At 56.4% G+C, this 24,754-nt stretch overlaps 2 protein-coding genes and 2 long non-coding RNA genes across 4 annotated transcripts in view; all 4 read right to left on the bottom strand.

Annotated features, from left to right (window-relative positions):
• Nucleotides 1-56: 56 nt before the first annotated feature.
• Nucleotides 57-2,587, bottom strand: LOC144247655 (uncharacterized). The gene is made up of 2 exons (XR_013341250.1): nt 2,217-2,587; nt 57-254 (listed from the first exon to the last, which is right to left on the bottom strand). It is a non-coding gene; the product is annotated as an uncharacterized LOC144247655 (long non-coding RNA).
• Nucleotides 2,588-4,121: 1,534 nt separating this feature from the next.
• Nucleotides 4,122-21,574, bottom strand: DAXX (death domain associated protein). The gene is made up of 10 exons (XM_077788922.1): nt 21,530-21,574; nt 21,035-21,126; nt 20,774-20,924; nt 17,870-18,141; nt 17,658-17,679; nt 15,759-16,305; nt 12,086-12,255; nt 7,145-7,340; nt 4,533-4,597; nt 4,122-4,223 (listed from the first exon to the last, which is right to left on the bottom strand). The coding sequence occupies exons 1-10, from the start codon at nt 21,572-21,574 to the stop codon at nt 4,122-4,124; spliced, it is 1,662 nt and encodes a 553-aa protein (XP_077645048.1).
• A 446-nt stretch (nt 21,575-22,020) lies between these two features.
• LOC144247663 (uncharacterized) lies at nt 22,021-24,042 on the bottom strand. The gene is made up of 2 exons (XR_013341254.1): nt 23,962-24,042; nt 22,021-22,128 (listed from the first exon to the last, which is right to left on the bottom strand). It is a non-coding gene; the product is annotated as an uncharacterized LOC144247663 (long non-coding RNA).
• A 196-nt stretch (nt 24,043-24,238) lies between these two features.
• The window catches only part of KIFC1 (kinesin family member C1), a 35,292-nt gene continuing 34,776 nt past the window's right edge, over nt 24,239-24,754 (bottom strand). Inside the window, exons 15-16 of the mRNA XM_077788921.1 lie at nt 24,406-24,439; nt 24,239-24,261 (exon numbers count right to left, since the gene is read on the bottom strand). Of these exons, the coding sequence (XP_077645047.1) occupies nt 24,239-24,261; nt 24,406-24,439 (57 nt within the window). The remainder of the gene's footprint in view (nt 24,262-24,405; nt 24,440-24,754) is intronic.

Genomic DNA, 24,754 nt, shown 5'->3' with positions numbered 1-24,754 from the left:
TCACGCCGCGCCGCGTCAGCGCGGAGCGCGCGCAGAGAGGGGCGGAGCCGCGCGCGTAAACAAAAGGCGGGATTTTATTGGGGGCGTGGCCTGGCGGGAAAGGGGCGGGGCCTGGCGGGAAAGGGGCGGGGCCTGGCGGGAAAGGGGCGGGGCCTGGCGGGAAAGGGGCGGGGCCTGGCGGGAAAGGGGCGGGGCTAGTCCGAGTCCGAGAGCACGATGATCTCCTCGGGGTCGCACTGGGTCCCCACGCTGGCCTGGGCAGGGGGAGGCGAATTTGGGGGGTCCGGGGGGGTCCCCGGGGTCACCCCCCCCTGAAGAGCCTCAAACCCCCCCCAGATCCTCCTCAAAATGTCTCCAATGCCCCCCCAGAACCCCACACAAGTCCCCCCCCCCAAAGAACCCAAAATCCCTGCCAGGACCAGCCCGAAATGTCCCCCGAAGCTCCTCACGTCTCCTCAAATCCCACCAGGACCCAGCAAATCCCACCAGGACCCCCCCAAATCCCACCAGGACCCCCCCAAATCCCACCAGGACCCCCCAGATCCCACCAGGACCCCCCCAAATCCCACCAGGACCCCCCAAATCCCACCAGGACCCCCCAAATCCCACCAGGACCCCCCCAAATCCCACCAGGACCCCCAAATCCCACCAGGACCCCCCAAATCCAACCAGGATCCCCCCAAATCCCACCAGGACCCCCAAATCCAACCAGGATCCCCCTAAATCCCATCAATCCCCCCAAACCCCATTAATTCCCCCCAAACCCCATTAATTCCCCCCAAATCCCATTAACCCCCCAAATCCCATTAATTCCCCCCAAATCCCATTAACCCCCCCAAATCCCATTAATTCCCCCCAAATCCCATTAATTCCCCCCAAATCCCATTAATTCCCCCAAATCCCATTAATTCCCCCAAATCCCATTAACCCCCCCCCCCAAATCCCATTAACCCCCCCCCAAATCCCATCAATTCCCCCCCAAATCCCATTAATTCCCCCCAAAATCCCATTAATCCCCCCCAAATCCCATCAATCCCCCCCAAATCCCATTAACCCCCCCCAAATCCCATTAATTCCCCCCCAAATCCCATTAATTCCCCCCAAATCCCATTAATTCCCCCCAAATCCCATTAATTCCCCCCAAATCCCATCAATCCCCCCCAAATCCCATTAACCCCCCCCAAATCCCATTAATTGCCCCCAAATCCTTTAATTCCCCCCAAATCCCATTAATTCCCCCCAAATCCCATTAATTCCCCCAAATCCCATTAATTCCCCCAAATCCCATTATTTCCCCCCCAAATCCCATTAATCCCCCCCCCAAATCCCATTAACCCCCCCAAATCCCATTAATTGCCCCCAAATCCCATTAATCCCCCCCAAATCCCATTAACCCCCAAATCCCATTAATCCCCCCAAATCCCATTAATCCCCCCAAATCCCATTAATTCCCCCAAATCCCATTAATCCCCCCCAAATCCCATTAATTCCCCCCCAAATCCCATTAATTGCCCCCAAATCCCATTAACCCCCCCCAAATCCCATTAATTCCCCCAAATCCCATTAATTCCCCCAAATCCCATCAATTCCCCCCAAATCCCATTAATTCCCCCAAATCCCATTAATCCCCCCCCAAATCCCGTTAATTCCCCCAAATCCCATTAATTCCCCCAAATCCCATTATTTCCCCCCAAATCCCATTAATCCCCCCCCCAAATCCCATCAATTCCCCCCAAATCCCATTAATTGCCCCCCAAATCCCATCAATTCCCCCCAAATCCCATTAATTCCCCCAAATCCCATCAATTCCCCCCAAATCCCATTAACCCCCCCCAAATCCCATTAATTCACCCCCAAATCCCATTAATTCCCCCCCAAACCCCATTAACCCCCCCAAATCCCATTAATTACCCCAAATCCCATTAATCCCCCCAAACCCCATTAATCACCCCCAAATCCCATTAACCCCCCCCAAACCCCATTATTTCCCCCCAAATCCCATTAATTCCCCCAAACCCCATTAATTCCCCCAAATCCCATTAATTCCCCAATCCCATTATTTCCCCCCAAATCCCATTAATCCCCCCCCCAAATCCCATCAATCCCCCCAAATCCCATTAATTCCCCCCAAATCCCATTATCCCCCCCAAGCCCCATTAACCCCCAGCCCGTTAATTCCCCCCCCCCGTTAATTAACCGCCCGTTAATTGGCTCACCTTGCAGCCCCGGGGGGGGCTCCCCTGCGAGGAGCTCACCAGGTCCCCCCCGGGGGAGTCGGCGCGGGTGGAGTCGGGCAGGGGCGAGGGGGGGGCGCCCCCCAAATCCGGCCCCGAGCCCCCCGAGCCCCCCCTGCTCACCGCCAGGCTGGGGAGGGCAGCAGGGTTAGACCCCCGAAAATCCAGCTGGGAACCCAAAAATCAACCAGGGACCCCAAAATCCACACCTGGGACCCCAAAAATCAGCTGGGACCCAAAAATCCACACCAGGGACCCCAAAAATGCAGCTGGGAACCCAAAATTCCAGCTGGGAACCCAAAAATCAACCAGGGAACCCCAAAAATACACCTGGGAACCCAAAAATATAGCTGGGAACCCCAAAAATCAACCAGGACTCCAAAATTCCACACCTGGGACCCCAAAAATCAGCTGGGAACCCAAAAATCCACACCTGGGACCCTAAAAATCCAGCTGGGAACCCAAAAATCCAGCTGGGAACCCAAAAATCCAGCTGGGAACCCAAAAATACACCTGGGAACCCCAAAAAATCCAGCTGGGAACCCAAAAATCCAGCTGGGAACCCAAAAATACACCTGGGAACCCCAAAAATCCAGCTGGGAACCCCAAAAATCCAGCTGGGAACCCAAAAATACAGCTGGGACCCCAAAAATACACCTGGGAACCCAAAAATCAACCAGGGAACCCCAAAAATCCAGCTGGGAACCCAAAAATGCACCTGGGACACCAAAAATCAACCAGGGACCCCAAAAATACACCTGGGAACCCAAAAATCCACATCTGGGACCCCAAAATCCAGCTGGGACCCCAAAATTCCAGCTGGGAAACCAAAAATACACCTGGGACCCCAAAATTCCAGCTGGGAACCCAAAAATCCAGCTGGGAACCCAAAAATGCACCTGGGACCCCAAAATGCAGCTGGGAACCCAAAAATCCAGCTGGGAACCCAAAAATCAACCAGGGAACCCCAAAAATCAACCAGGGAACCCCAAAAATGCACCTGGGACCCCAAAAATGCACCTGGGACACCAAAAATCCACATCTGGGACACCCAAAAATCCAGCTGGGAACCCAAAAATACACCTGGGAACCCAAAAATCAACCAGGGAACCCCAAAATTCCAGCTGGGACCCCAAAAATACACACCTGGGAACCCAAAAATCCAGCTGGGACCCCAAAAATCAACCAGGGACCCCAAAAAACCACACCCGGGACCCCAAAAATCAACCAGGGACCCCCAAAATCTCTACCAGGAACCCCAAAAATCCACATCTGGGACCCCAAAAATCCACAACTTGGACCCAAAAATCAACCAGGGACCCCAAAAATCCACATCTGGGACACCAAAAATCCACATCCGGGACCCCAGAAATCAACCAGGGACCCCCAAAATCAACCAGGAACCCCAAAAATGCACCCCAGCACCCCAAATCCCCCTGGCCGCACCAAATCCCCATCAGGACTCCCCGAAATCTCCCCCAGGCCCCCCCAAAGCCTCCCCAAATTCCCCCAAAATCCCATCGGGACCCCCCCAAACCCCCCAAATCCCCCCGGACTCCCCAAAAACCCGCACCCCAACACCCCAACCGCCCCCGGGACCCCCCCAAATCCCCCCCGGGACCCCCAAAATCCCCCGGGCCCCCCCAAATCCCCCCCGGGACCCCCCAAATCCCCCCGGGCCCCCCAAATCCCCCCCGGGACCCCCCAAATCCCCCCCGGGCCCCCCAAATCCCCCCGGGACCCCCAAAATCCCCCCCGGGCCCCCCCAAAATCCCCCCGGGCCCCCCAAAATCCCCCCCGGGACCCCCCAAATCCCCCCCGGGCCCCCCAAATCCCCCCCGGGACCCCCAAAATCCCCCGGGACCCCCAAAATCCCCCCCGGGCCCCTCACCTGCGTTTCCTGGGGGGGGTCCCGGGGGGGTCGCCGCCCCTCCCCCATTGAGGGAGGTGGAGCTGATGGCGGCGCCCGCCCCTCCCCCCGCCGCGGGCCTGGGGGGGGGGAGGGGCAGGGCGAGGTGGGGGAGGGGCAGGGCGAGGTGGGGGAGGGGCAGGGCGAGGTGGGGGAGGGGCGCTTGCGGCCCCCCCGCCCCCCCAAATCCGGCTGGAAGGGGGGAGGGGGAGGGGAGGGGGGAGGGGCTTTGGGCGTGGCCTCGGAGCCGCCCGGGGAGGGGGGAGGGGAGGGGCAGGGGCAGGGGGAGGGGGGAGGGGTCTCCCCCGGCTCCAGGGGGAAAGTTTCGATCTCCAGCACGAAAAGTTCGGCCGTGGGGGCGGGGAGGGGCTCGGGGACCCCCCCGGAACCCCCCCGGGACCCTCGGCCGCGGGGCGGGGGAGGGGCAGCGCCGGGACCCCCGGATCGGCCGCTCCTGGGGGGGGAGGGGAGGGGAGGGGGCTCAGAGAGGGGGGAGGGACCCGCCCGCAGCCCTTCCCCCAAGGATCCCCAAATCCCCCCGGGACCCCCCAAAGTTCCCCCAAATTCTCCCCCGGAACCCCCAAACTTCCCCCAAATTCCCCCCCGGAACCCCCAAACTTCCCCCAAACTTCCCCCAAATTCCTCCCCCGGGACCCCCCAAAGTTCCCCAAAATTCCCCCCCGGGACCCCCCAAACTTCCCCCAAATTCCCCCCAAACTTCCCCCAAATTCCCCCCCGGGACCCCCCAAAGTTCCCCCAAATTCCCGCCCGGGACCCCCCAAACTTCCCCCAAATCCCCCCCCAAACTTCCCCCCAAATTCCCCCCCGGGACCCCCCAAAGTTCCCCCAAAATTCCCCCCCAAACTTCCCCCAAATTCCCCCCCAAACTTCCCCAAAATTCCCCCCCGGGACCCCCCAAACTTCCCCCAAACTTCCCCCAAATTCCTCCCCCGGGACCCCCCAAAGTTCCCCAAAATTCCCCCCCGGGACCCCCCAAACTTCCCCCAAATTCCCGCCCGGGACCCCCCAAAGTTCCCCCAAATTCCTCCCTGGGACCCCCCAAACTTCCCCAAAATTCCCCCCCAAACTTCCCCCAAATTCCCCCCCAAACTTCCCCCAAATTCCCCCGCCCGGGACCCCCCAAACTTCCCCCAAATTCCCCCCAAACTTCCCCCAAATTCCCCCCCGGGACCCCCCAAACTTCCCCCAAATTCCCCCCCAAAGTTCCCCCAAATTCCCCCCCAAACTTCCCCCAAATTCCCCCCCGGGACCCCCCAAACTTCCCCCAAATTCCCCCCCAAAGTTCCCCCAAATTCCCCCCCAAACTTCCCCCAAATTCCCCCCCGGGACCCCCCAAACTTCCCCCAAATTCCCCCCTGGGACCCCCCAAACTTCCCCCAAATTCCTCCCTGGGACCCCCCAAATTCCCCCCCGGGACCCCCCAAACTTCCCCCCAAATTCCCCCCCAAACTTCCCCCAAATTCCTCCCCGGGACCCCCCAAACTTCCCCCAAATTCCTCCCTGGGACCCCCCAAATTCCCCCCCGGGACCCCCCAAACTTCCCCCAAATTCCCCCCCAAACTTCCCCCAAATTCCCCCCCGGGACCCCCCAAACTTCCCCCAAATTCCCCCCCAAATTCCCCCAAATTCCCCCCTGGGATCCCCCCAAACTTCCCCCAAATTCCCCCCCGGGACCCCCCAAACTTCCCCCAAATTCCCCCCCAAATTCCCCCAAATTCCCCCTGGGATCCCCCAAACTTCCCCCAATTCCCCCCAAATTCCCCCAAATTCCCCCCCGGGACCCCCCAAACTTCCCCCAAATTCCCCCCCAAATTCCCCCAAATTCCCCCCTGGGATCCCCCAAACTTCCCCCAAATTCCTGCCCGGGACCCCCCAAACTTCCCCCAAATTCCCCCCAGGGACCCCCCAAACTTCCCCCAAATTCCCCCCCAAACTTCCCCCAAATTCCCGCCCGGGACCCCCCAAACTTCCCTCAAAATCCCCAAATCCCATCCCCAGTTTCTTCCTCCAAACCCCCCCCCCCACTCCGGATCCCCCAAATTCTTCCCCCCAGAATCTCCAAAAAAATCCCAAAAAAAATCCCCAAATTCCCCCCCTAACTTCCTCTCCCCAAACCCCCAAAGATTCCAAAATTCTCCTGCAGCACCCCCAGATTCCATCCCCCAAAGTTCCCCTCAGCACCCCAAAATCCCCCCAGATGGGACCCCCAGACCTCCCCAAATTCTTCTAAAAATTCCCCAAAACCCCCCCAGAATTCCCAAAATTCCCCTGAAATCCCCCAGAATTCCCAGAATTCCCCTGAAATCCCCCAGAATTCCCAGAATTCCCCTGAAATCCCCCAGAATTCCCAAAATTCCCCTGAAATCCCCCAGAATTCCCAGAATTCCCCTGAAATCCCCCAGAATTCCCAGAATTCCCCTGAAATCCCCCAGAATTCCCAGAATTCCCCTGAAATACCTCAGAATTCCCAAAATTCCCCTGAAATCCCCCAGAATTCCCAAAATTCCCCTGAAATCCCCCAGAATTCCCAAAATTCCCCTGAAATCCCCCAGAATTCCCAAAATTCCCCTGAAATCCCCCAGAATTCCCAGAATTCCCCTGAAATCCCCCAGAATTCCCTGAAATCCCCCAGAATTCCCAAAATTCCCTGAAATCCCCCAGAATTCCCCTGAAATCCCCCAGAATTCCCAGAATTCCCCTGAAATCCCCCAGAATTCCCCTGAAATCCCCCAGAATTCCCAAAATTCCCCTGAAATTCCCCAGAATTCCCAGAATTCCCCTGAAATCCCCCAGAATTCCCAAAATTCCCCTGAAATCCCCCAGAATTCCCCTGAAATCCCCCAGAATTCCCAAAATTCCCCTGAAATCCCCCAGAATTCCCCTGAAATCCCCCAGAATTCCCAAAATTCCCCTGAAATCCCCCAGAATTCCCAAAATTCCCCTGAAATCACCCAGAATTCCCAAATTCCCCCAGCCCTACCCTGAGCTTCTCTTCCTTCCTCTCTTCCTCCTCCTCCATCTCCTCTTCCTCCTTGACCTTCACCTGCCTTCGGCCTCGGAGGATTCTCCTTCCTCTTCCTCCTCTCTTCCTCCTCATCTTCTTCGTCTTCCTCTTCTTCCTCCTCTTCTTCCTCTTCTTCTTCCTCCTCCTCTTCCTCCTCCTCTTCTTTCTTCCTCTGTGGATGAAGATTTTTAGGGGGGGGGAGGTTCCCTTTTCCCAGCCTTCCTCCTCTTCCTCTTCCTCCTTTTCCTGCTCTTCCTCCTTCACTTCCTTCTCCTTTTCCTGCCCTTCCTCCTCTTCCTCCTTTTCCTGCCCTTCCTCCTTCACTTCCTTCTCCTTTTCCTGCTCTTCCTCCCCCAAGTCTTCCTCCTTTCCCCAACCTTCCTCCTCTTCTTCCCACTTCTTTTCCTCTCTGCTTCCTCCTCCTCTCTTCCTCTTCCTCCTCCTTTTCCCGCTCTTCTTCCTTCACTTCCTCCTCCTTTTCCCAGCCTTCCTCCTCCTTTCAATGCCCTTTTCCTTCCTCTTCCTTTTCTTCTTCTTTTTCCTTCCCTTCCTCCTCCTCTTCCTCCTCTCCCTCTGCCTTTTCCCACCCTTCCTCTTCCTCCTCCTCTTCCTGCCCTTCCTCCTTCTCTATTTCCTCCTCCTCTTTTCCTGCCCTTCCTCCTTCCCTTCCTCTCTTCCTCTTCCTCTTTCCTGTGCCCTTCCTCCTCCCCTTCCTCCTCCTCTTCCCTTCCCTTCCTTTTCTTCCTTCTCATCTGCCTGTCCTTCCTCATTTTCCTCCACTTCTTCCTCCTCCTCTTCCCTTTCCTGTCTTTCCTCCTCCACTTCCTCTTCCTTTTCCTGCCTTCCTTCCTCCTTTTCTTCTTCCTCATTCCCCTCCTCCTCTTCCTCAATTCCTTCCTTCTTTCCTTCCTCCTCCTCCATCCCATTTCCCATCCCCCTCCCCGCCTTGGGTCCCGTTCCCATTTCCTGTTTCCCCACCTTGGTTCCCATTTCCTGTTCCCGTTCCCATTTCCTGTTTCCCCACCTTGGTTCCCATTTCCTGTTCCCATTTCCCGTTCTCTTTTCCCCACCGTGTTCCTGTTTCCCGTTCCCGTTTCCTGTTCACCATTTCCCATACCCTGTTTCTGGGCTATTTCCTGTTCCTGTTCCCATTTCCTGTTCCCATTCCTGTTTCCTGTTCCCCATTTCCCATACCCTGTTTCCGGGCTATTTCCTGTTCCTGTTTCCCATTTCCCATTCCTGTTTCCCATTTCCTGTTCCCATTTCCCATTCCCTTTTCCCCACCGTGTTCCTGTTTCCCGTTCCCATTTCCTGTTCCCGTTCCCATTTCCTGTTCCCATTCCCATTTCCTGTTCCCCATTTCCCATACCCTGTTTCCGGGCTATTTCCCGTTCCTGTTCCCATTTCCTGTTCCCGTTTCCCGTTCCCTTTTCCCCACCGTGTTCCTGTTTCCCGTTCCCATTTCCTGTTCCCATTCCCATTTCCTGTTCACCATTTCCCATACCCTGTTTCTGGGCTATTTCCTGTTCCTGTTTCCCATTTCCTGTTCCTGTTTCCCATTTCCTGTTCCTGTTTCCCATTTCCTGTTCCCATTCCCATTTCCTGTTCCCATTTCCCATACCCTGTTTCCAGGCTGTTCCCCGTTCCTGTTCCCATTTCCTGTTCCTGTTTCCCATTTCCTGTTCCTGTTTCCCGTTCTCACCATACCTTGTTCCCCCGTTTCCATTCCCATTTCCTGTTCCCATTCCCATTCCCATTCCCCATTTCCCGTCCCCCGTCCCCTGTTCCTGTTCCTGGGGCCATTTCCCTTTCCCCTTCCCCTTCCCCCTGTACTCTGTCCCTGTATTTCCGGGGCCGTTTCCTGTTTCCCGTTCCCCATTCCCATACCCTGCCGCCTCCTTCCCATTTCCTGTTTCCGTTCCCATTTCCCCATTCCCCCTGCGCACGTTTCCTGTTTCTGTTCCCTGTTCCCCATTCCCGTTCCCCATTCCCTCATTTCCGTTCCCGTTGCCTGTTTCCCGTTCCCCATTCCCATTCCCCATTCCCTCATTTCCGTTCCCGTTTCCTGTTTCCCATTCCCCATTCCCATTCCCCATTCCCTCATTTCCGTTCCCGTTGCCTGTTTCCCGTTCCCCATTCCCATTCCCCATTCCCTCATTTCCGTTCCCGTTGCCTGTTTCCCATTCCCCATTCCCATTCCCCATTCCCATACCCTGTTCCCTCATTTCCGCTCTTGTTTCCCGTTTCCCATTCCCGTTCCCCATTCCCATTCCCCATTCCCATTCCCCATTCCCTCATTTCCGTTCCCGTTTCCTGTTTCCCGTTTCCCATTCCCATTCCCCATTCCCTCATTTCCGTTCCCGTTTCCTGTTTCCCGTTCCCCATTCCCATTCCCCATTCCCTCATTTCCATTTCCATTTCCTGTTTCCCGTTCCCCATTCCCATTCCCCATTCCCTCATTTCCATTTCCATTTCCTGTTTCCCGTTCCCCATTCCCATTCCCCATTCCCTCATTTCCGTTCCCATTTCCCATTCCCGTTCCCCGTTCCCATACCCCGCTCCTGCGTTCCCGTTTCCCATTTCCCATTTCCTGTTCCCCGTCTCCCATTTCTCGTTTCCATACCCCGCATTCCTGCTTCCTGTTTCCTGTTCCCATGTTTCCGTTTCCCATTCCCATTTCCTGTTCCCATGTTTCCGTTCCCCGTTCCTGTTCCCATGTTTCCCTTTCCCATTCCCATTTCCTGTTCCCATGTTTCCGTTCCCTGTTTCCGTTCCCATGTTTCCGTTCCCTGTTCCCATTCCCATTTCCATTTCCTGTTCCCATGTTTCCGTTCCCGTTCCCGTTTCCTGTTCCCATGTTTCCGTTCCCATGTTTCCGTTCCCATTTCCTGTTCCCGTTCCCATTTCCTGTTCCCGTTCCCATTTCCTGTTCCCATGTTTCCATTTCCTGTTCCCATTTCCTGTTCCCATGTTTCCATTTCCCGTTCCCATTTCCTGTTCCCATGTTTCCGTTCCCCGTTCCCGTTCCCATTTCCTGTTCCCATGTTTCCCTTCCCTGTTCCCGTTCCCATGTTTCCGTTCCCCGTTCCCATTCCCATTTCCTGTTCCCATGTTTCCGTTCCCTGTTCCCGTTTCCATTTCCTGTTCCCATGTTTCCGTTTCCCATTCCCATTTCCTGTTCCCATGTTTCCGTTCCCTGTTCCCGTTTCCATTTCCTGTTCCCATGTTTCCGTTTCCCATTCCCATTTCCTGTTCCCATGTTTCCGTTCCCTGTTCCCGTTCCCATTTCCTGTTCCCATGTTTCCGTTTCCCGTTCCCATTTCCTGTCCCCATGTTTTCATTCCCCGTTCCCGTTCCCGTTTCCTGTTCCCATGTTTCCGTTCCCTGCTCCCGTTCCCATTTCCTGTTCCCGTGTTTCTGTTCCCCGTTCCCGTAGCCCACTCCCATGTTTCCCTTCCCCGATCCTGTTCCCATTTCCTGTTCCCATTTCCTGTCCCCATGTTTCCATTCCCCGTTCCCGTTCCCATTTCCTGTTCCCATTTCCCACTCCCGTTCCCGTTTCCTGTTCCCGTACCCTGCTCCCGCGTTTCCGTTCCCTGTTCCTGTTCCCGTTCCCTGTTCCCGTACCCCATTCCCATGTTCCCGTTCCCTGTTCCTGTACCCCGCTCCCGCGTTTCCGCTCCCTGTTCCCGTTCCCATTTCCTGTTCCCATTTCCCATTCCCGTGTTCCCATTCCCTGTTCCCGTACCCCGCTCCCGCGTTTCCGCTCCCGCTGTTTCCATTCCCCATTCCCGTTCCCATTTCCTGTTCCCATTTCCCACTCCCGCGTTTCCGTTCCCTGTTCCTGTTCCGTTCCCTGTTTCCGTACCCCACTCCCGCGTTCCCGTTCCCTTTTCCCGTACCCTGCTCCCGCTGTTTCCATTCCCCATTCCCGTTCCCATTTCCTGTTCCCATTTCCCCGTTCCTGTTCCCATTTCCTGTTCCCATTCCACATTCCCGTTCCCGTTTCCCGTTCCCGTACCCCGCTCCGGCGTTTCCGCTCCCGCTGTTTCCATTCCCCGTTCCCGTTCCCGTTTCCTGTTCCCATTTCCCATTCCCCGTTCCCGTTCCCATTTCCCTGTTCCCGTACCCCGCTCTGGCGTTTCCGCTCCCGCTGTTTCCATTCCCCGTTCCCGTTCCCGTTTCCTGTTCCCATTTCCCATTCCCCGTTCCCGTTCCCATTTCCCTGTTCCCGTACCCCGCTCCGGCGTTTCCGCTCCCGCTGTTTCCGTTCCCCATTCCCGTTCCCGTTCCCTGTTCCCATTCCCCATTCCCGTTTCCCGTTCCCGTTCCCCGCTCCGGCGTTTCCGCTCCCGCTGTTTCCGTTCCCCATTCCCGTTCCCGTTCCCTGTTCCCATTCCCCATTCCCGTTTCCCGTTCCCGTACCCCGCTCCGGCGTTTCCGCTCCCGCTGTTTCCATTCCCCATTCCCGTTCCCATTTCCTGTTCCCGTTCCCTGTTCCCGTACCCCGCTCCGGCGTTTCCGCTCCCGCTGTTTCCATTCCCCATTCCCGTTCCCGTTTCCCGTTCCCGTACCCCGCTCCGGCGTTTCCGCTCCCGCTGTTTCCGTTCCCCATTCCCGTTCCCATTTCCTGTTCCCGTTTCCCGTTCCCGTACCCCGCTCCGGCGTTTCCGCTCCCGCTGTTTCCATTCCCCATTCCCCATTCCCGTTTCCCGTTCCCGTACCCCGCTCCGGCGTTTCCGCTCCCGCTGTTTCCGTTCCCCATTCCCGTTCCCGTTCCCTGTTTCCATTCCCCATTCCCGTTCCCATTCCCGTTCCCATTTCCCGTTCCCGTACCCCGCTCCGGCGTTTCCGCTCCCGCTGTTTCCATTCCCCATTCCCGTTCCCGTTTCCCGTTCCCGTTTCCCGTTCCCGTACCCCGCTCCGGCGTTTCCGCTCCCGCTGTTTCCGGCCGGCGCCGCTCTCCTGGTGCTGCTCCTGGCGCTGGGCGAAGCGCGCGATGACGTCGTCCAGCCGGGCCAGCGCCAGGCGCCGGTTCCGCCGGAGCCGCTGCGCCAGCTCGGGGTCCGACAGCGCCGGGTCCGTGCCTGGGGGAGCCCAAAATCACAGATTTCCCAAAATCCCAAAATCACAAAATTCCCAAAACCCCAAATCCCAAAATCCCAAAATCACAAAATTCCCAAAATCCCAAAATCACAGATTTCCCAAAATCGCAAAATCACAAAATTCTCAAAATCCTAAATCCCAAAATCACAAAATTCTCAAAATCCCAAATCCCAAAATCACAAAATTCCCAAAATCCCAAATCCCAAATCACAAAATTACAGATTTCCCAAAATCCCAAATCCCAAAATCACAAAGTTCCCAAAATCCTAAATCCCAAAATCATAAATTTCCAAAATCCCAAATCACAAAATCACAAATTTCCCCAAATCCCAAATCACAAAATCACAAATTTCCCAAAATCCCAAATCCCAAAATTACAAATTTCCCAAAATCCTAAATCCCAAAATCACTAATTTCCCAAAATCCCAAAATCACAAATTTCCCAAAATCCCAAATCCCAAAATCCCAAATCCCAAAATTACAATTTTCCCAAAATCCTAAATCCCAAAATTACAAATTTCCCAAAATCCCAAATCCCAAAATCACAAAATTCCCAAAATCCTAAATCCCAAAATCACTAATTTCCCAAAACCCCAAATCTCCCAAAATCCTAAATCCCAAAATCACAAAATTCCCAAAATCCTAAATCCCAAAATCACAAAATTCTCAAAATCCCAAATTTCCCAAAATCCCAAATTTCCCAAAATCCCAAAATTACAAATTTCCCAAAATCCCAAATCCCAAATTCACAAAATTACAGATTTCCCAAAATCCCAAATCCCAAAATCACAAATTTCCAAAATCCCAAATCATAAAATCACAAATTTCCCAAAATCCCAAATCCCAAATTCACAAAATTCCCAAAATCCCAAATCTCCCAAAATCCCAAATCCCAAAATCACAAAATTCCCAAAATCCCAAATACCAAAATCACAAAATTCCCAAAATCATAAATTTCCCAAAATCCAAAATCCCAAAATCCCAAAATTCTCAAAATCCTAAATCCCAAAATCCTAAATCCCAAAATCACAAATTTCCCAAAATCACAAATTTCCCAAAATCCCAAAATCACAAATTTCCCAAAATCCCAAATCCCAAAATTACAAATTTCCCAAAATCCTAAATCCCAAAATTACAAATTTCCCAAAATCCTAAATCCCAAAATCACAAATTTTCCCACATACCAAAAATTCCCAATCCCAAAATTCCAAATTTCCCCAAGTCCCAAACCCCCAAAGTCACAAAATTACCAAAATCCTCAAATCCCGAAATCCCAAAAATTCCCAATCCGAAATCCCAGAATCCCAAATCCCAAATCCCAAAATTCCCAATCACAAAACCCCCAAATCCCAAAATCCTGAAATCCCAAACCTCAGAATTCCAAATCCCAAAATTCCCAACCCCAAATCCCAAATCTTGAAGTCTCGAAATCGACATCCCAAGATCCCAAATCCTAAAATTCCCAACCCAAAACTCACAAACCCCAAAATCTCAAATTTCCCAAATTCCCAAACCCCAAAATTCCAAATCCCCTAATTCCCAACTCCAAAATTCCAAAATTCCAAAATTCCAACCTGAAAATTCCCATTTCCAGACCCACCCCATCCCATTTCCTCACGCTCTTCCCATTTCCCATCCCATTTTTCTGCTCCTTATTCCATTTCCCACCATCCCACTCCCATTTTTTCCCATTTCCCACCCATTTTTTCCCATTTTCCACCCATTTTTTCCCATTTCCCACCCATTTTTTCCCATTTCCCACCCATTTTTTCCCATTTCCCACCCATTCTTTCCCATTTCCCACCCATTTTTTCCCATTTCCCCCACTTCCCTTCCCTTATCACCTCTCCCCATCCCATTTTCCCTCTCATTTCCCATTTTCCCCATTTCCCTCTCATTTTTCCCACTTTCTCCATTCCCCCACCATTCTCCATTTCCCTCAGCCCCACATTTTCCCCTTTTTCCCCATCTCCCCTCCCATTTTTTCCTTTTTCTCCATTTTCTTTTCCATTTTTTTTTCCATTTTTTTTTCCATTTTTTCTCCATTTCCCATTTTCCCCCCATTTTCTCCATTTTCCCCATTCCCCTCTCATTTTCCCTCATTTCCCTTCCCATTTTCCCTAGTTCCCCATTTCCCATTTTTACCCGTTTTTCCCCTTTTTTCCCCCGTTACCTGGCCGGTACGGGTCGGTGAGGTGGCTGCCCAAGTTGTGCCCCGTTTCCCATTCCCCATTTCCCATATTTCCCCATTTTTTATGATTTTCCCCCATTTTTCCCCATTTTTCCCCCATTTTTCCCCCATTTTTCCCCATTTTTACCCCATTTTACCCCATTTTTTCCCCATTTCCCCCCGTTACCTGGCCGGTACTGGTCAGTGAGGTGGCTGCCCAAGTTCTACTCCATTTTCCCCCATTTTTCCCCCATTTTTACCCCATTTTTCCCCATTTTTCCCCATTTTTACCCCATTTTCCCCCATTTTCCCCCCCGTTTCCCCCATTACCTGACCAGTACTGGTCAGTGAGATGGCTGCCCAAGTTGTACTCCATTTTTCCCCCTTTTCCCCCATTTTCCCCCATTTTCCCCCCGTTTTTCCCCATTTTCTCCCCATTACCTGGCCAGTATTGGTCAGTGAGGTGCCTGCCCAAGTTGTGCCCCATTTTTCCCCCATTTTCCCCCATTTTTCCCCCATTTTCCCCCCGTTTTTCCCCATTTTCCCCCATTACCTGGCCGGTACTGGTCAGTGAGGTGCCTGCCCAAGTTGTACTCCATTTTTCCCCCATTTTCCCCCATTTTCCCCCATTTTTCCCCATTTTTCCCCGTTTCCCCCCGTTACCTGGCCGGTACTGGTCAGTGAGATGGCTGCCGAAGTTGTACTCCATTTTTCCCCCATTTTCCCCCATTTTTCCCCATTTTTCCCCCATTACCTGGCCGGTACTGGTCGGTGAGGTGCCTGCCCAAGTTGTACTCCATTTTTCCCCCATTTTCCCCCATTTTCCCCCATTTTCCCCCATTTTCCCCCATTTTTCCCCATTTTCCCCCCATTACCTGGCCGGTACTGGTCGGTGAGGTGGCTACCCAAGTTGTACTCCATTTCCCATTCTCCATTTCCCATTTTTATCCCGTTTTTCCCCATTTTCCCCCCGTTACCTGGCCGGTACTGGTCAGTGAGGTGCCTGCCCAAGTTGTACTCCATTTTTCCCCCATTTTCCCCCATTTTCCCCCATTTTCCCCCCATTTTTCCCCATTTCCCCCCCATTACCTGGCCGGTACTGGTCGGTGAGGCGGCTGCCCAAGTTGTGCCCCATTTCCCATTCCCCATTTCCCATTTTCCCCCCATTTTTCCCCCATTTTCCCCCCATTTTTCCCCATTTTCCCCCCGTTACCTAGCCGGTACTGGTCGGTGAGGCGGCTACCCAAGTTGTACTCCATTTCCCATTCCCCATTTCCCATTTTTCCCCATTTTTCCCCATTTTCCCCCCATTACCTGGCCGGTACTGGTCGGTGAGGTGGCTGCCGAAGTTGTAGACCAGGTCGAGGTGGCGCCGCTCCTGCAGGCGGTTGCCCACCTCGCGGAACGCCTCCTGGGCCATGTTCTCCATCTGCCGCCGGCCCAGCCCCAGCCCGTGGCGCGCGCTGGCGCCGCGGATCTCGCGCAGGATGTCCGAGTAGTCGGGGAAGGCGTCGGGCCGGTTGATGAAGCGCTCGATGCTGCGGTTGACCTCGGGGTAGCGCGTGCCGCGGAAGCGGATGCGCTGCTCCAGCACGCGGCCCGTCAGGCTGCTGCAGTCCTTGAGCTGGCAGAGGCGGCGGAAGATGCGCATCATCCTCCTCTTGAGGCGGTTCTCCTGCAGGTACGGCGAGTCGGCGCTGTCCAGCTCGGCCAGGTCCAGCTCGCGCTCCTGCAGCCGCCGGATCTCGCCGGCGTAGACGCGCAGCAGGTGCTCCAGGTGCCGGATCTGCCGCCGCGAGCCGCCCGCGCGCCGCCCCGCGCCCTCGGGGGCGCCGGACGGCTGGGACGCGGCGCCGGGATACTGGGATGGAGCGCCGGGATACTGGGATGGAGCGCCGGGATGGCCGGATGGAGCGCCGGGATACTGGGATGGAGCGCCGGGATACTGGGATGGAGCGCCGGGATACTGGGATGGAGCGCCGGGATCGCCAGATGGAGCGCCGGGATACTGGGACGGGGCGTTGGGGCACTGGGAGGAGTTGCCGGGATACTGGGATGGGGCGTTGGGGCACTGGGAGGAGTTGCCGGGATACTGGGATGGGGCGCTGGGGCACTGGGAGGAGTTGCCGGGATACTGGGATGAGGCGCTGGGACACTGGGAGGAGTTGCCGGGATACTGGGATGAGGCGCTGGGATGGCCGGATGAACCACCGGGATACTGGGATGAGGCGCCGGGATGGCCGGATAAACCACCGGGATACTGGGATGAGGCGCCGGGATGGCCGGATGAACCACCGGGATACTGGGATGAGGCGCTGGGGCACTGGGAGGAGTTGCCGGGATACTGGGATGAGGCGCTGGAGCACCAGAATGAACCATTAGGATACCGGGACGGAGCGCCAGCGTCACTGGACGAAGCACTGGGATACTGGGATGGAGCGCTGGGATACTGGGAAGAGCCCCCAGGGTGCTCCGAAGAACCAGCAGGACACTGGGAGGAGCCCTGGGGAGACCGGGATGGATCCCCAGCGGGATACTGGGATGAACTGGTGGCACGCTGGGACGGCTCGGCTCCGTCGGGATACAGGGATGAACCAGGCGGGCACCAGGAGGCCCCAGGGGGATACTGGGATGAACTGGGAGGATGCTGGGATGAAGCAGGGGGATACTGGGATGAACTGGGAGGATGCTGGGATGTTTCCTCAGGGTTCTGGGAGGCTCCGTCAGGATACTGGGAGGATCCAGCGGGACACTGGGAGGCTCCAGCAGGATACTGGGAGGCTCCAGCAGGATACTGGGAGGCTCCAGCAGGATACTGGGAGGATCCAGCAGGATACTGGGAGGATCCAGCAGGATACTGGGAGGCTCCGTCAGGATACTGGGAGGATCCATCAGGATACTGGGAGGATCCAGCAGGATACTGGGAGGCTCCGTCGGGATACTGGGAGGCTCCGTCGGGATACTGGGAGGCTCCAGCGGGATACTGGGAGGATCCAGCGGGATACTGGGAGGCTCCAGCAGGATACTGGGAGGATCCAGCAGGATACTGGGAGGCTCCAGCGGGATGCTGGGAGGCTCCGTCAGGATACTGGGAGGATCCAGCAGGATACTGGGAGGATCCAGCGGGATACTGGGAGGCTCCAGCAGGATACTGGGAGGCTCCAGCAGGATACTGGGAGGCTCCAGCGGGACACTGGGAGGCTCCAGCGGGACACTGGGAGGCTCCGTCGGGATACTGGGAGGCTCCGTCGGGATACTGGGAGGCTCCGTCGGGATACTGGGAGGCTCCAGCGGGATACTGGGAGGCTCCGTCGGGATACTGGGAGGCTCCGTCGGGATACTGGGAGGCTCCAGCGGGATACTGGGAGGCTCCGTCGGGATACTGGGAGGCTCCGTCGGGATACTGGGAGGCTCCAGCGGGATACTGGGAGGCTCCGTCGGGATGCTGGCGGGCGGCGGGCAGGGCGCGCAGCGGGAGGCGGCGGCGCAGCGCCCGCGCCTTGAGCACGGTGCAGAGCTCGTTGATGTAGACGTAGACCTTGCGGCGCCGGCCCCGCACGCGCCGCAGCAGCCGGCCCAGAATGTTCCGGAACTCGGCCGAGCCCCGGAAGTCGGGGTGGGCGCGCAGGTGCCGAGAGCTCAGGAAGGGCAGCACCTCGGGGTGCTCCTGCGTCAGCGGCGCGCACAGCGACAGGAACTGCGGGGGAATGGAACACCTGGGTACACCTGGGCACAACGGAGATACACCTGGGCACACCTGGGTACACCTGGGCACACCTGAGTTACACCTGGGTACACCTGAGTTACACCTGGATACACCTGGGCACACCTGAGATACACCTGGGCACACCAGGGTACAGCTGGGCACACCTGAGATACACCTGGGCACACCTGAGATACACCTGGGCACACCTGGGTTACACCTGGATACACCTGGGTACACCAGCGTACACCTGGACACACCTGAGATACACCTGGGCACACCTGAGATACACCTGGGCACAGCAGTGTACAGCTGGGCACACCTGAGTTACACCTGGATACACCTGGGTTACACCTGGATACACCTGGGCACATCTGAGATACACCTGGGCACACCTGGGTTACACCTGGGCACACCTAAGATACACCTGGGCACGCCTGAGATACACCTGGGCACACCAAGGTACAGCTGGGCACACCTGGGTTACACCTGGATACACCTGGGCACACCTGAGTTACACCTGGACACACCTGGGTTACACCTGGGCACACCTGAGATACACCTGGGTACACCAAGGTACAGCTGGGCACACCTGAGATACACCTGGATACACCTGGGCACACCAGGGTACACCTGGGCACACCTGGGTTACACCTGAGTTACAACTGGATACACCTGGGCACACCTGAAATACACCTGGGCAGGCCTGGATAGAACTGAGATACACCTGGACACACCAAGGTACAGCTGGGCACACCTGGGTTACACCTGGATACACCTGGATACACCTGGGTTACACCTGGGCACACCTGAGATACACCTGGGCACACCTGGATAGATCTGAGATACACCTGGGCAAAGCAGCGTAGAGCTGGGCACACCTGGGTTACACCTGGATACACCTGGGTTACACCTGGATACACCTGGGCACAACTGAGTTACACCTGGGCACGCCTGAGATACACCTGGATACACCTGGGCACACCTGAGATACACCTGGGCACACCAGGGTACACCTGGGCACACCTGAGTTACACCTGGGCACACCTGAGATACACCTGGGCACACCTGGGTTACACCTGGATACACCTGGGCACATCTGAGATACACCTGGGCACAGCTGAGATACACCTGGGCACACCTGAGATACACCTGGGCACGCCTGAGATACACCTGGGCACGCCTGAGATACACCTGGGCACACCTGAGATACACCTGGGCACACCAAGGTACAGCTGGGCACACCTGGGTTACACCTGGGCACACCTGAGTTACACCTGGGCACACCTGGATAGATCTGAGATACACCTGGGCACACCTGAGTTACACCTGGGCACACCTGGGACACGCCTGGGCACACCTGGGTTCCACCTGGGACACACCTGGATAGAACTGGAAACACCTGGGATACACCTGGGCACACCTGAAGCACACTGTCACACACCTGGGACACACCCAAGGCACAGCCAAAGAGACCTGAGACCACACCTGGGCACACCTGAGCCACACCCTCGCACACCCGGGCCACACCCTCACACACCTGGGCACACCTGGGCACACCCTCACACCCCTGGGCCACACCCTCACACACCTGGGCACACCCTCACACACCTGGGCACACCCTCATACACCTGGGCCACACCCTCACACACCCGGGCCACACCCTCACACACCTGAGCACACCTGGGCACACCTGAGCCACATCCTCACACACCCGGGCCCATTTTGGCCACACCCATAGACACCTGAGATTACACCTGGGCACACGTGGGCACACCATGACACACCTGGGCACACCCGGGCCGACTTTGGCCACACCCAGACACACCTGAGATTGCACCTGGGCACACCTGGGCCACACCTGCACACACCTGGGCACACCCTCACACACCTGGGCACACCCACACACACCTGGGCACACCCACACACACCTGGGCACACCCTCACACACCTGGGCACACCCACACACACCTGGGCACACCTGGGCCACACCCTCACACACCTGGGCACACCTGGGCCACATCCTCACACACCCAGGCCCATTTTGGCCACACCCATAGACACCTGAGATTACACCTGGGCACACCACGACACACCTGGGCACACCATGACACACCTGGGCACACCTGGGCCGACTTTGGCCACACCCAGACACACCTGAGATTACACCTGGGCACACCTGGGCACACCTGAGCCACTCCCTCACACACCTGGGCACACCTGGGCACAACCTCACACACCTGGGCCACACCTGAGCCACACCCTCACACACCTGGTCACACCCTCACACAACCTCACACACCTGGGCCACACCCTCACACACCTGGGCACACCTGGGCACACCCACACACACCTGGGCACACCCACACACACCTGGGCACAGCCCCGGGCACACCTGGCCGCCTGTCTGGGCACACCTGGGCACATCCTCACACACCTGGGCACACCCTCACACACCTGGGCACACCTGTGCACACCCACACACACCTGGGCACACCTGGGCACACCTGGGCCACACCCTCACACACCTGGGCACACCCACACACACCTGAGATTGCACCTGGGCACACCTGAGCCACTCCCTCACACACCCTCGCACACCTGTGCACACCTGTGCGCCCCTCACCTGCTGGAACAGCCGCTCGTTCTCCTCCCGGAAGGCGCCGCCCCTCCCCCCCCCGGCCCCGTTGGGGGGGGGCGGCCCCGGCGGGGGGGGAGGGGCGGAGGGGGCGGGGCCGGGGGCGGAGGGGGCGGGGCCGGGGCGGAGGGGGCGGGGCCTCGGGCGGAGGGGGCGGGGCCTCGGGCGGAGGGGGCGGGGCCTCGGGCGGAGGGGGCGGGGCCTCGGGCGGAGGGGGCGGGGCCTCCGGGGGAGGGGGCGGGGCCTCGCTCCTCCTCGTCGTCGTCCAGGACGATGATTGGCTGGGCGGGCGCGGCCATGGGGAACCCCGGGACCCCCGACATGGGCGGGGGGGGCGCGGCCTGGGGGAGGGGGAGGGCTCAGGGGAGGGACCCCCGAACCCCCCCCCCCGGTTCCCCTCCCCCCTCCCAACCCCCCGAATCCCCCCCAACTTCCGCCTTCCCCTCCCCCATCCCCCCTCGCACCCCCCCGACCCCCAATTCCGCCTCCCCTCCCCCCCCCGGCCCCCCCGACTCCCCCCGCGCCCCTCCCGCTCCTCTCCCTCCCCCGGGACCCCCCGAATTTGCCCGAATTCTGCCGAATTCGCCCCAAACCATCCCCTCTCCCCCCCCCCCGGGCGCCCCCTCCCCTCACGGTGTTGGCCCCGCCCCCGGGCAGGCCCCGCCCCCCCGGCGCTCACCGGGCCCGCGCGGCTCCTCCGGCGCCGCCGCCACCGAGCGGCCGCGGCCGCGCACTGCGCAGGACCGGAAGTGCCGCCCCGCGCCGGCCCGGCCGAGCGGGCGCCGCCATGACACCGTACAAAGAAAGGGGCGTGGTCACGCCCGCCGACCAATCGCAGCGCGCCGCCTCATCCGGGCAGCGGCGCCGCCGAGACGGGAGCCGCCATCTTAACGTGCGGCGCGCGCCGGGACCCCGCCCCTTTAACCCTCGCGGCCCCGCGCGGCTTTCCGGCCGCTCGGCGCCGTTCCCGGCGCGGCGGCGGGCGGAGCAGCGGCCGCCAGCCCCGCGCCATCGCGGGGACGGCCGGGAAGGCGGAGCCGCGCAGGAGCGGAGGTGGAGCGCAAGATGGCGGCGGTACGGCGGCCGTGAGGCGCCTGGAGGCGCGAGGCGAAAGCGCGGCAAGATGGCCGCCGGCAGGGCGGCCGTACGGGCTCAGCCAATCAGCGCGCGGCATTCCGGCGGCCCGGCGGCGCCGTTGCGGATAAACACGTGACAGCGGCAGCCAATCACTCTGCTCCGTGAAAATGCTAATCTTTATTGGGGTGCGCGTTTGAAAGGCGGGAATGGGGGCGATGGCGTCACTTCCGGTTGGCCTGAGCGGTGCCGATCATGCACTCGTTCACCTGGGGGAGGGGCGGGCTCGGGAACCCCCAAAATCACCCCAAAAATAACCCCGGAACCCCGAAATCACCCCAAAACCCAACCCAAACCACCCCAAAACACCCCAAAGTAACCCAAAACACCCCAAAATAACCCAAAAATAACCCCCAAAACACCCCAAAATCACCCAAAAATACCCCCGGAACCCCGAAATCACCCCAAAACCCAACCCAAACCACCCCAAACCACCCCAAAGTAACCCAAAAATAACCCAAAACACCACAAAGTAACGCAAATACAACCCAAAACCACCCCAAAATACCCCAAAACAACCCAAAAATAACCCAAAACACCCCAAAATAACCCAAAAATAACCCCAAAAACACCCCAAAATAACCCAAAAATAACCCAAAAATAACCCAAAAATAACCCAAAACACCCCAAAATAACCCAAAAATAACCCAAACCAACCCAAAATAACCCAAATACAACCCAAACCCACCCCAAACCACCCCAAACCACCCCAAAACAACCCAAAAATAACACAAAATAACCCAAAAATAACCCAAAACACCCCAAAATAACCGAAAAATAACCCCAAAAACACCCCAAAATAATCCAAAACAACCCAAAAATAACCCAAATACAACCCAAACCCACCCCAAACCACCCCAAAATAACCCAAAACCCCAAAAACACCCCAAAGTAACCCAAAAATAACCCAAAATCACCCAAAAATAACCCCAAACACCCCAAACCACCCCAAAACAACCCAAAAATAACAAAATAACCCAAAAATAACCCAAAACACCCCAAAATAACCCAAAAATAACCCCAAAACCACCCCAAACTAACCCAAAAATAACCCAAAATAACCCAAAAATAACCCAAAACACCCCAAAATAACCCAAAAATAACCCCAAAACCACCCCATAGTAACCCAAAAATAACCCAAAATATCCCAAAACACCCCAAAGTAACCCAAATACAACCCAAACCCACCCCAAACCACCCCAAAACCACCCCAAAGTAACCAAAAATAACCCAAAACACCCCAAAACAACCCAAAATCACCCCCAAAATACCCAAAACCCCGACATCGACCCAAGAACCCCCCACAACATCCCCAAAAACACCCCAAAACCCCGAAACCACCCGGAGAACCCCAAAATCACCCAAAAACACCCCAAAAATCCCTTTGGGGAGCCCCGAGGCGCTGAGGAACCCCCAAATCCCCCAAATCCCCCCAAATCCCCCAAATCCCCCAAATCCCCCAAATCCCCCCAAATCCCCCCAAATCCCCCCAAATTCCCCCAAATCCCCCCAAATCCCCCCAAATCCCCCAAATCGCCCCAAATCCCCCAAATTCCCCCAAATCCCCCCAAATTCCCCCAAATCCCCCCAAATTCCCCCAAATCCCCCCAAATCCCCCAAATCCCCCAAATCCCCCCAAATCCCCCCAAATTCACCCAAATCCCCCCAAATTCCCCCAAATCCCCCCAAATCCCCCAAATCCCCCCAAATCCCCCCAAATCCCCCCAAATTCCCCCAAATCCCCCCAAATCCCCCCAAATCCCCCCAAATCCCCCAAATCCCCCAAATTCCCCCAAATGCCCCCAAATCCCCCAAATCCCCCAAATCCCCCCAAATCCCCCCAAATTCACCCAAATCCCCCCAAATTCCCCGAAATCCCCCCAAATCCCCCCAAATCCCCCAAATCCCCCAAATCCCCCAAATCCCCCAAATTCCCCCAAATCCCCCCAAATCCCCCAAATCCCCCCAAATCCCCCAAATCCCCCCAAATCCCCCCAAATTCCCCCAAATCCCCCCAAATTCCCCCAAATTCCCCGTCCCACCTTGCTGGCGAAGCGCAGCGAGTTCAGCGACTCCCCGAAATTCTCCTCCACGGGGGAGATGGTCACAATCATCAGCCTGGGGGGAAACGGGGTTACAGCGCAAAAACAGCCCAAAAATAACCCAGAAACAGCCCAAAACACCCCAAAAACACCCTAAAAATAACCCAAAAATAACCCCAGAAACACCCCAAAAATAACCCAAATTAACCCCAGAAACACCCTAAAAATAACCCAAAAATAACCCAAAATTAACCCCAAAAAACACCCCAAAAACACCTCAAAAATAACCCCAGAAACACCCTAAAAACAACCCAAAAATAACCCAAAAACACCCCAAATTAACCCCAAAAACACCCTAAAAATAACCCAAAAACAGCCCAAAACCAACCCAAAAACACCCTAAAAACAGCCCAAAAATAACCCCAAAAATAACCCAAAAATAACCCCAGAAACACCCAAAATTAACCCCAAAAACACCCTAAAAACAGCCCAAAAATAACCCAAAAACACCCTAAAAACAACCCAAAAATAACCCCAGAAACACCCCAAAATAACCCAAAAATAACCCCAAAAATAACCCAAAAATAACCCCAGAAACACCCTAAAAACACCCCAAAAATAACCCCAAAAATAACCCCAAAAACACCCCAAAATAACCCAAAACCACCCCAAAACACCCCAAAATAACCCAAAAATAACCCAAAAACACCCCAAATTAACCCCAAAAACACCCCAAAATTAACCCAAAAATAACCCAAAACACCCCAAAATTAACCCAAAAATAACCCCAAAC

Source organism: Lonchura striata, chromosome 29 (genome assembly GCF_046129695.1).
Source record: "Lonchura striata isolate bLonStr1 chromosome 29, bLonStr1.mat, whole genome shotgun sequence".
In the NCBI taxonomy this organism is placed as follows: Eukaryota; Metazoa; Chordata; class Aves; order Passeriformes; family Estrildidae; genus Lonchura; species Lonchura striata.
The sequence above is the reverse complement of the archived record's forward strand: the minus strand, read 5'-3'. Positions and strand labels throughout refer to the sequence as shown.

Excerpts from the sequence above, each read along its gene's own strand:
- DAXX (XM_077788922.1), bottom strand. The coding sequence starts at position 21,574 with ATGGCGGCGCCCGCTCGGCCGGGCCGGCGCGGGGCGGCACTTCCG. Across the intron at positions 12,256-15,758 it reads CACCGACCAGTACCGGCCAG|GCACGGACCCGGCGCTGTCG; the intron begins GTAATGGGGGGA and ends GGGCTCCCCCAG. Across the intron at positions 7,341-12,085 it reads AGCGGAAACGCCGGAGCGGG|AGGAAGAAAGAAGAGGAGGA; the intron begins GTACGGGAACGG and ends CTTCATCCACAG.